General features: G+C 37.1%; 1 protein-coding gene across 4 annotated transcripts in view; it reads left to right on the top strand.

Moving 5' to 3' along the window:
* The window catches only part of PIBF1 (progesterone immunomodulatory binding factor 1), a 360,124-nt gene that overhangs the window by 12,255 nt on the left and 334,593 nt on the right, over window positions 1-13,276 (top strand). For all 4 annotated transcript variants that reach the window (XR_005211082.1, XM_037799988.1, XM_037799987.1 and 1 more), the window contains one exon: window positions 2,001-2,199. Coding sequence is in view for 3 of the 4 variants with exons in the window: in XM_037799988.1 (XP_037655916.1) it covers window positions 2,001-2,199 (199 nt within the window). In the remaining variant the exon portion in view is untranslated. The remainder of the gene's footprint in view (window positions 1-2,000; window positions 2,200-13,276) is intronic.

Here is a 13,276-nt window from a genome sequence, read left to right as displayed (position 1 = left end):
GGACAAAGGGGAGTGTGGTCCATGTGGCTTTCCCAAACACATTGTCACCCTTCATAAGCTACACTTTTCTACAATCGTCTTCAAAATTCATGGGTTCTGGGTTGTAATTTGGTAGTTTCAGATATTTACTGCTAGCTATTCCAATTCATTAGAATGTAAAAAGGGTTGTCTATATTGTGTGTAAGAGTGCCCACCCGAGTGACCTCTCAGTTCCTTTTGGAGTCTCTCAGCCACTGAAACTTATTTTATTTCCTTTCACATCCCCCTTTTGGTCAAGATGTTCTCCATCCCACAATGCCATGTCTCGATTCCTTCCTGAGAGTCATGTTCCACATTGCCAAGGAGATTCACTCCCCTGGGTGTCAGATCCCATGTAAGGGAGAGGGCAGTGATTTCACCTGCCAAGTTGGCTTAGCTAGAGTCAAATGATTTTTAAAGAAATTATCTGACAAATTAATGACAACTACCACATTAGGTTAGTGGTTCTCAAACTTTAGCATGCATCAGAAACACCCAGAGGGTTAGTTACAAGGGATTGCTGGGCCCTGCCTTCAGAGGTTCTGATTTGGGGTAGGGCCTAAGAATTTGCGTTTCTACCAGGTTCCCAGGTGATGCTGATATTGCTGGTCTAGAGACTACACTTTGAGAACCACTGCATAATTCCACAGTTTTTTAGACATTTTTCAGTAGGTTGAATGCAGCTGAGAGGGCAGTCAGGAGGTTTTGCTGTAATGAATTCTGAATACATTTTGAAAGTAGAGCTGATAGGATTTCCTGATGGCTTAGATGTGGGGTTTAAGAGAAAAAGAGGAATCTGAGATGGCATCAAAATTTTGACCCCGAATCAATGAAAAAGGATAGAGTTGCTGCCAGCTAAGGTAGGGAAAGCTTCAGTGGAATGGGTTTGTGAGTGAGGAGCTAGAGTTCAGTATGGGATATATTAAGTTAGAATTGTCTTATTAGATATTCATGTGGAGATATATGAGAAGTCTGGCCTGGAGCACTAAATCTGGGAGTCAATAGGACATAGATAGTATTTAAAGTTATGAGGCTAGATGAGTTCCCCAAAGGAGTGAATATAGACAGAGAAGAGGACCAAGAACTGGAACATTAAGACAAACCAGAAATGGAGACTGAGAAGGTACCACCTGTAAAATAGGAGAAAAATGAAGAGACTATGGTATTTTGGAAGCCAGGCAAAGAAAATGTTTCAAAAAAGAGGTCATTTGTGTTAAATGCTGTCAGGTCATGAATGAAAAAGACTGAGAATTGATCATTGATTTTAGCAATCTAAAAGTCACTGCTAACTTTGAGATTTTGGTAGAGAAGGTGAAAAACTGATTGGCATGGGTTTAAGAAGAAAAGAATTGGAAGCAGTGAGTATGGACAACCTTTGAAAAGTTTTGCTACCTGGGGGAACAAGGAAAGGGGGCAGTAAAATGAGGTCAAGAGTTGTGTTTTTTGTTTGTTCATTTGTTTTAAGGTGGGAGAAGTACAGCATGTTGGTATGTTGATGGGAAGGGAAAAAACCACATTGTCACTTCCTGCTCAAAATCTTTGTGTAGACCACCAACAACGCGTCTACTACGTGTATTCTTTGAGAATGACAAGTGTGTGTGGATTGCTGTTTTCTTTGCCTCATTTATTGAATGAATACCCTATGGTGGCTCAGTATTGTCATCTTAAAGAGATGTACCTGAAGTACCTACATAAAGAGAAATGAAAATTACTTTAATGAGTAGGGTCCAAAACAGACGTATGACTTAAACCTTAAGCAGAGGAAATGTACAATTTTATAATGTGTGACTGCAAATTTAGTTATTCGTATAGAATTGTCATTTTGTGTTTGACTGGTTAAGTAAAAAGCATTTTGCTAGCACCAGAAATACTGCTTTGGACTTCTCATTTCCTGATTTTATGTTGCTTTAAAAGGGAAACTTTGGGAAAGTTAAATCTCAAAGATTTTTCTTAAGCTTACCATAAATTGTCTTTTAATATAGAAAATATCAAGAACTAATGAAACAAGAAATGGAAACTATTCTGTTGAGACAGAAACAATTGGAGGAGACAAATCTTCAACTAAGAGAGAAGGCTGGAGATATTCGTCGAAACCTGCGTGACTTTGAGTTAACAGAAGAGCAATATACGAAATTAAAACCTTTTCCTGAAGATCAGCTTTCTATTCCTGAGTATGTATCTGTAAGTGTCTTTTATCACTTTAAAAATAATCCTGCATTTTTTTTTAGACTAGAATTTGCCATTTTAGCATTCTATATATTTTCTGAGTACCCAATTGCTAAATTATTTTATGGCCCTCATATAAAGATAGGGAGTGGTGTTCAGATCACCAATATTTAAAGGGTCTTGAATGAACATTGATCTACCAAGTCAAGCAATAAATAAGGCTCTGAAGTTCGTGGCTACATAGTCCATAGAAATGAAATATTATATTATTATTATATCATCAGTTGCTAGTTTATGATCATTGTAAATTTGGGATTCTACAGGAAATGAAACATGCCATCTTAATGAACATATTTACCACTGCCAGAATATTATTTTGTTCATGGCTGTGGGGGTAAGACTATAGATTGAGGGTTTTTTGTTAGGGAATGGTTAGATTGTTGTTGAAGCCTTTCAATTTCAGAGCCTCCTTTGTTTTATACTTCTTTAGTTATTATAGGAGGAAGATGCTTACATTGGTTTATCCCTCATTTTCCAGCAAAGCATGCTGTGAAAATTCATAAATTCCAAACTTATTTAAATAAGCACTTTGGACAGAGGATGTATATCCTGATAGTTAAAAACATGGATAGAAGGTCTTATCTGGGTTATTGGCAAGTTCTTGAGGAGGTCTGGAGAAGGTCATTTCCCCCAGCATCCCTATAAGGAAGAAGTGAGTCACAGGCCTGCTGTTAACCCCTTTCTTCCCGGAAAATAAATCAAAATAGAAGAAGATGGCAGATCACACAAAGTGGAGAACAGAATAGGTGTACATGGAGAAGGATGAAACATAGGATATGCCCTGAAAGAGATAAAATAGCCTGTCCATGCAGTTCTTCATTTGCTTTTTTAAACTTTTTATTGTAAAATAAAATACAGATACAGAAAACCTTGCAAAATTAATGTATAGCTTAATAAGGTAGTACAGAGAGAGCATCCTAATAACGATTACTCAGATCAAGAAATAGAACTTTTTCTGGCCTCTCCAGAGCCTTCCATGTGTTCTGTCATCATCTCAACTCTCTTCTTTCCCCAAAAATAAACATTATCTTGATTTTTATTGTAATCATTTTCTTTGTACTTCTTTACAATTTTGTCACCCAAGAGTGCAAACCTAGATAGTATAGTTTTGTCTTACTCATTTTTAAAAATTTGATGTCTGTTAAGATTCTTTAAAATCTACAGGTCTCCTCTCTATTCCTTTATTTTCCTTTCATTGTGTCTTTTGAAGAACCCAGGCATTTAACTTATGGAGTTTCTTCCCACGTTCTGGATTTTTCTAACTGCATACTCATGGTGCAGTTCAGCATGTTCCTTTGTTCTTTGTATTTCTTTCAAATTGTCAACTGGATCCAGAAATTGAACACACTAACATATGGCCCCTTTGAAAAGACTAGGTGGTGTTGAATTCATTCAGCTGTAGGCAAGCAATATCTACCTTTCTCTCTTTTGTTGTGATATTAGCAGCTGTTGATGCTTAATGCCTAAGTATATTACTTAATTGAACATTATTAAATGGTGATAGTCTAATTGTTTAATTGCCTTTTTTATTTATTAGTTGAAATTCTTTAATAAAGAGATGCTTCCCTCATTGACTGTTTGGTTATCCAGTTGTAGAGTTTACGTTCTCAAGGCAGGATAAATATTTGATTCTTTCGTCTTATTTACCTGAATTGGTTCCCTACCAAACTCCAAAGATGACTGGTTAGTTTTTTATTATTTATATATATTTATATATCTCTTTATGAACTCATGGATTTTAATATTTTATGGGTTTCAGTCAGTTGTTATTATACTTTGGAAGTTTAAATTTTAATCTTTGGCCAGTGAAAACCTCTTCAACTAGACATCCAAGTCTTTTTGACACGACTGTAATAATCTTTGATAGCTTCCTATCTGTATAGGATAACAAGAGCTCCAGGCTCATCTTTTATTTCCTGACCCAAACCTGGAATCAGCTATTTCTCAAAGATGACCTGGCTTCCTTTGGTGAGAAGTGGTATTGAAAGACCATAAACTGGGCGTTAGAGATCATTGCACTTGGGTTAGTCATGGTTTCTGTGTTTTGTCAATGGAAAAAGCTAGGAATATGTGTGTGTGTGTTTTTATTTGTTTTTTAAACTTTTTTGTGAAATATATGCAGAAAAGTGATACATTTCAAAGTACAGTCTAACAAGTAGTTACAGAGGAAATTTCAGAGTATGGTATGGGTTACAGTTCCACAACCTCAGGTATTTCCTTCTAGCTGTTCTAATACATTAGCGTAAAAGTAAGTATCTATATAATGATTCAGTAGTCCAAATCAACTGCTATATCCTATCTTCTCTGTTAGAACTTGTATTAGTTAGGGTTCTCTAGGGAAACAATCAACGAGAGGTATCCGTAAATACAAGATTTTATAAAACTGTCTCATGTAACTGTGGGGATGCACAAGTCCAAATTCCACAGGGCAGGCAGCAAACTGGCAACTCCAGCGAAGGTGTTCAATGAACTCCTCAGGGGTGACAATGGGATTGGGAAAGCCATAAGGACCATACTCCACTTTGTCTAGTTTATGGATGGATGAGTAGAAAAATAGGGGAAGGAAACAAACAAACAAACAGACAAAGGTACCCAGTGTTCTTTTTTACTTCAATTGCTCTTTTTCACTTTAATTATTATTCTTGTTATTTTTGTGTGTGTGCTAATAAAGGTGTCAGGGATTGATTTAGGTGATGAATGTACAACTGTGTAATGGTACTGTGAACAATCGAATGTACGATTTGTTTTGTATGACTGCGTGGTATGTGAATATATCTCAATAAAATGAAGATTTAAAAAAAATAAAACATAAAAAAATAAAATGAAGATTAAAAAAAAAAAAAAATGAACTCCTCAGGCAACGAACTGGCAACTCCGATGAAGGTGTTCGATGAATTCCTCAGGAAATGCTTTGCTGGCTAGCCGAAGCAGTGAAGGTCCTCTCTCTGTCGCTCTTCCTTAAAAGTCTTCAATGATTGGATTAAATCCAGCTGATTGAATTCTCTCATTGTGGAAGACACGCCCTTCATTGATGTAATCAGTCACAGGTGCAGTCAATTGACTGATGATTTAATAAACCAGCCTTCTGGTTTATTAACCAGCCACAAATGGCACTTGAATCTTTGTTTATTTTAAATCTGCAGATTTTGTTGAGATATATTCACATAATATATACTCTATCTAAAATAAACAATCAGTGTCTCACAGTATCTTCAACCTAGTTGTACAATCATCATCACTCTTGATGTTAGGTGATTTTCATTGCTCCAAAGAGAAAAATGATAGACACAGCCACACCAAAGAGAAAACCCCAAACACCTCCTAACTGTTCCCCCCCCCCCATTATTTACCCCAATATTGGTGTGGTACTAGTGAGCTATTCCTATTAAGTATAGTCCATAGTATGCAATCAGTACGTTTTCCCATATTACCACTCTTACTATTAACTCTTTGTACAAGTGTTATGCCTTTTGTAGTAGCTCATGCAAGAACTTATTTGTATCTTTAGTGCTAATTGTGAGATACATGACTTTAAGCAACCCTTTCAATCATATTCATATTCACTATGGCACTATTACTTATAATCCCACTAACAAACTACCATCACCTCTATTCATTCTCCTATCTTTAAGTTCAACCTTGTTAACAGTTCTGTACATTTTAGGTAACCACTCCACCTTCTCTAGCTTCTGTCTATCTCTAGGTCCCTGTGCTGGTTTGAATGTATTCTGTCCCCCCAAATGCGACTATCTTTGATGTAATCTTGTGTGGGCAGATGTATCAGTGTTGATTAGATTGTAATTCTTTGAGTGTTTCCATGGAGATGAGACCCACCCAACTGTGGGTGATGATTAATTGGATAATTTCCATGGAGGTGTTGCCCCGCCCATTCAGCCTGGACCTTGATTAGGTTACTAGAGCACTATATAAGCTCAGACAGAAGGAGCGAGCTTGCTACAGCCAAGAGGGTCACTTTGAAGAATGAACAGGAGCTGCAGATGATAGACAGTTTGAAGACGGCTGTTGAAAGCAGACTCTTGCTCTGGAGAAGTGAAGAGAGGATAAACACCCCAGGAGCAACTGAGAGTGACATTTTGAAGAGGAACTGCAGCCTAGGGAGGAACGTTCTGGGACAAAGCCATTTTGAAACCAGAACTTGGAGCAGACACCAGTCACATGCCTTCCCAACTAACAGGTTTTCCAGATGCCATTGGCCATCCTTCAGTGAAGGTACCCAATTGTTGATGTATTACCTTGGACACTTTATGGCCTTAAGACTATAACTGTGTAACCAAATGAACCCCCTTTATAAAAGCTGATCCATTTCTGGTGTTTTGCATTCTGGCAGCATTAGCAAACTAGAACAGTCCCATAATTTCTACATGTTAAGATTCTGAGTTTTCATTTTTTAGGGGTACATATTAGTGAAATTGTATAATATCTATATTTGTGTCTGACTTATTTCACTCAGCATTATGTCCTCAAGGTTCGTCCGTGTTGTCACATGCTTCAGGACCTCATTTCTTCTTATTGCTGTATAAATTCCATCATAAGTATATACCACATTTTGTTTATCCATTGGGCTGCTGATGGACACTTGGATTGTTTCCATCTTTTTGGCAATTGTGAATAATGCTGTGATGAACATCAGTGTGCAAATGTCTGTTCATGTCACTACTTTCAGATCTTCTGGGTATATACCAAGTAGTGGGATTGCCGGGTCATAGGGCAACTCGATATTTAGTTTTCTGAGGAACCGCCAAACTGTCTTCCACAGTGACTGCACCATAATACATTCAGAGCAGCAGTGAGTAAGTGTTCTAATTTCTCCACATCTTCTCCAACATTTGTAGTTTCCTGTTTGTTTAATGGCAGCCATTCTTATAGGTGTCAGATGATCCCTCATTGTGGTTTTGATTTGCATTGCCCTAATAGCTAAAGAAGTTGAACATCTTTTCATATGCTTTTTAGCCATTTTTATTTCCTCTTCAGAAAAATGTCTGTTCTTATCTCTTGCCCATTTTATATTGGGTTGTTTGTTCTTTTGTTGTTGAGTTGTAGGATATCTTTATATATACTAGATATCAAATGCTCATTAGGTATATGATTTCCCAAATATTTTCAGCCATTGAATTGGCTGCCTCTTCACCTGTTTGATAAAGTCCTTTGAGGGACAGAAGCATTTGATTTTGAGGAGTTCCCATTTATCTAATTTTCCTTTTGTTGCTTGTGCTTTGGGTGTAAGGTCTAAGAAGCTACCTCCTATTACTGGATCTTGAAGATGTTTATATTTTCTTCTAGGAATTTTATGGTACTGGATCTTATATTTACATCTTTGATCCACTTTGAGTTAATTTTTTGTATAGAGTTTGAGGTAGGGGTCCTCTTTCATAGCTTTGAATATGGATATCCAGTTCTCCCAGCTCAATTTATTCAAATCCCAGTTAGTGGATTTGGGGGACTTGTTAAAAATCAGTTGACCATAGATCTGGGGGAGTATCTCAACTCTCAGTTCAATTCCATTGATCAATGTGTGTATCTTTGTGCCAGTACCATGATGTTTTGACCCCTGTGGCTTTATAGTAAACTTTAAAGTCAGGAAGTGTTAGTCCTCCCATTTTATTCTTTTTTGGGATGTTTTTGGCAATTCGAGGCCCCTTTCCCTTCCAAATAAATTTGATAACTGGCTTTTCCAAGCCTGCAAAGTAGGTTGTTGGAATTTTGATTGGTATTGCATTGAATTTGTAGATCAATTTGGGTAGAATTGGCATGTTAACGACATTTAGCCTTCCTATCCATGAATATGGTGTATCTTTCTACCTATTTATGTCTTCTTTAATTTCTTTTAGTAAAGTTTTGTAATTTTCTATGTAGTGGTTCTTTACATTCTTGGTTAGGTTTATTCTTAGATACTTGATTTTTCTAGTTGCTATTGTGGATGGAATTTTATTCTTAATTGCCTCCTCAGTTAGATCATTACTAGTGTATAGAAACATTACTGATTTTTGCGCATTAGTCTTTGTTCCGGATTGCTAATCCTGGCGTTTTTCAAAACACCAGAAATGGATTGGCTTTTATAAAGGAGGTTTATTTGGTTATAAAGTTGCTGTCTTAAGGCCATAAAGTGTCCAAGGTAAGGCATCAACAATAGGGTACCTTCGCTAGAGAAAGGCCATTGCCGTCCGGAAAACCTCTGTTAGCTGGGAAGGCCTGTGGCTGGCGTCTGGTTGTGTTTCAAACTGGCATTCTCTGAAATGTCAGCATAAGCATTCAACAGCCGTCTTCAGAATGCCTCTCTTGGCTGCAGCAGAGAGCTCCTTCTGTCTTGAGTTCTTATAGGACTCCAGTAAACTAATCAAGACTCATGCTGAGGGGGTGGGGCCACTCCTGCATGGAAATAATCAAATTAAAGGTGTTACCCACAATTGAGTGGGTCACATCTCCATGGAAACAACCTAATCCAAAGATTCCAACCTAATCAACACTAATACATCTGCCCCCACAAGATTTCATTAAAGAACATGGCATTTTGGGGGACATAATACATCCAAACCGGCACAGTCTTGTATCCTGCCACTTTGCTGAATTTTTTTATTAGCTCAAGTATTTTTATTATAGATTTCTCAGGATTTTACAGGATCATGTCATCTGCAAACAATGAAAGTTTTACTTCTTCCTTTCCAATGTGGATGCCTTTCATTTCTTTTTCTTGCCTAATTGCTATAGTGAGAACTTCTAGCACAATGCTGAATAATAGTGGTGACAGTGGACATCATTGTCTTGTTCCTGATCTTAGAGGGAAGTCTTTCAGTCTCTCGCCATTGGGTATGATGCTGGCTGTGGGTTTTTCATATATGCCCTTTATCATAATCAAAGTTTTCTTCAATTCCTACTTTTGAAGTGTTAGAATGCTGAAATTTGTTGAATGCTTTTTCAGTGTGTCAGTTGAGATGATCGTGTGATTTTTTGCCATTCGATTTTTTAATGTGTTGTATTACATTGATTGATTTTCTTATGTTGAACCACCCTTGCATGCCTGGAATGAACCCCACTTAGTTGTGATGTATAACTTTTAATGTGGCTTTGGATTCGATTTTCAAGTATTTTATTGAGAATTTTTGCAACTGTAGTCATTAGGGAGATTTACCTGTGGTTTTCCTTTCTTGTAGCATCTTTATGTGGTTTTGATATTAGGGTGGTGTTAGCCTCATTAAATGAGTTAGGTAGAATTCCCTTTTCTTCAGGAAACGTTTGGGCAGGAATGGTGTTAGTTTCTGTTGGAATGTTTGGTAGAATTCCCCTGTGAAGCCATCTGACATTGGGCCTTTCTTTGTAGGATGGGTTTTGATAATTGATTGAATCTCTTTACTTGCGATTGGTTTGTTGAGGTCTTCTTTTCTTTGGTCAGTCTAAGTTGTTCATGTGTTTCCAGGAAATTGTCTGTTTCCTTTAAATTGTCTAGTTTGTTCAGATAAACTTGTTCATAGTATTCTCTTATGATTTGTTTTTATTTCTTCGGAATCTGTAGTAATTATCCCACTCTTATTTCTGATTCTGTTTATTTGGGTCTTCTCTCTTTTTGACTTCGTCAGTCTAGCTAAGTGTCTGTGAATCTTGTTGATCTTCTCAAAGAACCAGCTTTTCATTCTATTAATTCTCTCTATTTTTTGTTGTTGTTCTCCTGTTCATTTGTTTCTGCTTTAATCTTTGTTATTTCTTTTCTTATATTTGCTTTAGGGTTAGTTTGCTCTTCTTTCTCTAGCTTCTTCAGTTGTTCAGTTAGGTCTTTGGTTTTAGCTCTTTATTCCTTTTTAATGTATGTGTTTGAAGCTATAAATTCCCCTCTCAGCAGTGTCTTCACGACATCCCATAAGTTTTGGTATGTTGTGTTCTCATTTTCAGTTGTCTCCAAATATTTACCAATTTCTCTTGCAATTTCTTGTTGATCCACTGATTGATTATTGGTGTGTTAACATCCATATATTTGTGAAAGTTCTGGTTCTTTGGTGGCTATTGATTTCCAGCTTCATTCCATTATGGTCAGAAAAAGTGCTATGAATAATTTCAATCCTTGTAAATTTATTGAGACCTGTTTTGTGCCCCAGCATATGATCTATCCTGGAGAACGTTGCATGAGCACTAGAGAAAAATGTATTATCTTGGTGTTTTGGGGTGCAACAATATATATGTCTGTTAGGTATAATTCATTTCTCACATTTTTAAGGTTCTCTATTTCTGTTTTGATCCTCTGTCCAGTTCTATCTATAAAAGAGAGTGATGTATTGAAGTCTCCCAATTTTACTCTAGAGAGGTCTGTTGCTCCCTTCGGTTTTGCCAGTATTTGCCTCATGAACTTTGGAGCCCTTTGGTTGAGTGCATAAACATTTATGATTGTTATTTCTTCTTGGTGAATTGTCCCTTGTATTAATATATACTGTCCTTCCTTGTTCCTTGTGACATCTTTGCATTTAAAGTCTGTTTTGTCTGATACTAGTATAGCTACTCCTGCTTTGTTTTGGTTACCACTTGCATGAAATAGTTTTTCCATCCTTTCACTTTCAAACTACTTATATCCTTGGGTCTAAGATGTGTGTTTTGTAAAAAGCATATCGACGGATCATACTTTTTAATCCATTCTGCCAATCTGTATCTTTTATTTGGGGAATTTAGCCCATTCACATTCAAAGTTACTACTGTAAAGACAGTACTTGAACCAACCAACTTATCCTTTGGTTTTTGTTTTTCAGATCTGTTTTCCCCCCTCTCTCTTTTCTTTTTTTTTTTTTTTATTCATTTTTATTGATATATATTCACATACCATGCAGTCATACAAAGCATACATTCAGTTGTTCGCAGTACCATTATATAGTTGTGCGTTCATCACCACAATTAATTTTTGAACATTTTTATTACCACACACAAAAATAATAAGAATAAAAATTAAAGTGAAAAAGAACGATTAAAGTAAAAAAGAACACTGGGTGCCTCCCCCCCCCCCCAATTTTTCTACTCATTCATCCATACACTGGACAAAGGGGAGTGTGGTCCATATGGCTTTCCAAATAAAATTGTCACCCCTCATAAGCTACATTTTTATACAGTTGTCTTCAAGACTCATGGGTTCTGGGTTGTAGTTTGATAGTTTCAAGTATTTACTGCTAGCTATTCCAATTCATTAGAACCCAAAAAGGGTTGTCTATATTGTGCATAAGAGTGCCCACCCGAGTGACCTCTCGGCTCTTTTTGGACTCTCTCAGCCATGAAACTTATTTCATTTCCTTTCACATCCCCCTTTTGGTCAAGAAGATGTTCTCCATCCCACGATGCCATGTCTAGATTCCTCTCTGGGAGTCATATTCCACGTTGCCAGGGAGATTCACTCCCCTGGTTGTCAGATCCCACGTAGGGGAGAGGGCAGTGATTTCACCTGCCAAGTTGGCTTAGCTAGAGTCCCCCCCTCTCTCTTTTATCCTTTAATTTACCTTTACCTAATACTCTTCAGTTCTGTGCCCTTCTCCAGCTCTCTCTCTCCTATCTTTTTTTTTTTTTTCCCCAGCCAACAGAACTCCGGTTAGTATTTCTTATAGGGCAGGTCTTTTGTTAACACGTTCTCTCAGCATTTGTTTGTGAAAATTTTGAACTGTCCTTCACTTTTGAAGGACAGCTTTATTGGATAAAGAATTCTTGGCTGACAAATTTTCTCTTTCAGAATCTTAAATGTGTCCTACCACTGCCTTCTTGCCTCCATGGTGCCCATTGAGTAGTCATTACTTAGTCTTATGTAGCTTCCCTTGTTTGTGGTGAATTGCTGTTCTCTTGCTGCTTTCAGAACTTTTTCTTCAACATTTGACAATCTGATTAGTATGTGTATTGGCGTGGGTCTATTATTTTTGGATTTATTCTATTTGGAGTTCATTGAGCTTCTTTGATTGGCATATTTATGTTTTTTATGAGGGTTAGGAAATTTTCCCCAGTTATCTCCTCAAATACTCCTCCTAACACTTTACGCTTCTCTTCTCCTTCTGGGACACCAATTATTCTTATATTTGTGCACTTCATGTTCATCATTTCCCTGAGATCCAATTCAAAATTTTCCATCTTTTTCACCATTTGTTTTTTTTGTGCATTCACATTCAGTTGCCTTTTCCTCAATTTCACTTATTCTTTCTTCTGCCTTTTGATGTCTGCTGTTGTTTGTCTCTAGTATATTTTTAGTTTGATCTACAGTATCTTTCATTTCCATAAGATCTGCTATTTTTCTATTTACTCTTTCAAAATTCTTCTTTATGCTCTTCTAGTGTCTTCTTGATATCCTTCATGTCTTTAGCCAACCCACTGAAGTTATTTTGGAGATTTGTATGTAGTTCTTTGATGAGTTGTTCCAAATTCTGTGTCTCCTATGGATTTTTAATTTGATCATTTGGCTTGGATACGTCTTCTTGCATCTTCGTGTGCTTTATGATTTTCTACTGATTTTTCAGCATTGGATTATCTTGATAAGGTTGTTTTGAAAGTAGATTTCCCTCACTTGCCTAATATTTTATAGTTGCTTGGGTTTGTGTTGGAGGTCTCTCTGCCGGTTTGAAACTGTTATGAAACCCAGAAGAACCCGTGATCTTTTAATCCAATCTTGTTGATTCAGTGTTTCCGTGGTGCTATAACTCACCCAACTGTAGATGAAACCTTTAATTAGATCATTTCTCCAGATGTGTAGACCCCGTCCATTCTGGGTGGGTCTTGTTTAGTTCACTGGAGTACTTAAGAGAGCTCAAGAGCTGACACAGATGCTGACACTTGTAGAAGCTTGGAGATGCAGATAGAAAGAAGTTTAGAGATACTAAGCTAAGAGATGAAGCCCAGAGTTTGCCCTGGAGAAGTTAAGAGAGGATCCCCAGATGATTAGACAGAAATGCCCTGAGAGAACAAGCAAAGATGCACTGAAGCTGAGAGAGGGAAGCTAAGAGAGACAGAAGCCCAGAGACATTTTGGAGAAAGCCATTTTGAAATGCAGTCCAGGATCAAAGGGCCAGCA

Source organism: Choloepus didactylus, chromosome 12, assembly GCF_015220235.1.
Source record: "Choloepus didactylus isolate mChoDid1 chromosome 12, mChoDid1.pri, whole genome shotgun sequence".
NCBI classification, from domain to species: domain Eukaryota; kingdom Metazoa; phylum Chordata; class Mammalia; order Pilosa; family Megalonychidae; genus Choloepus; species Choloepus didactylus.
This window is presented reverse-complemented; position numbering and strand designations above follow the sequence as displayed.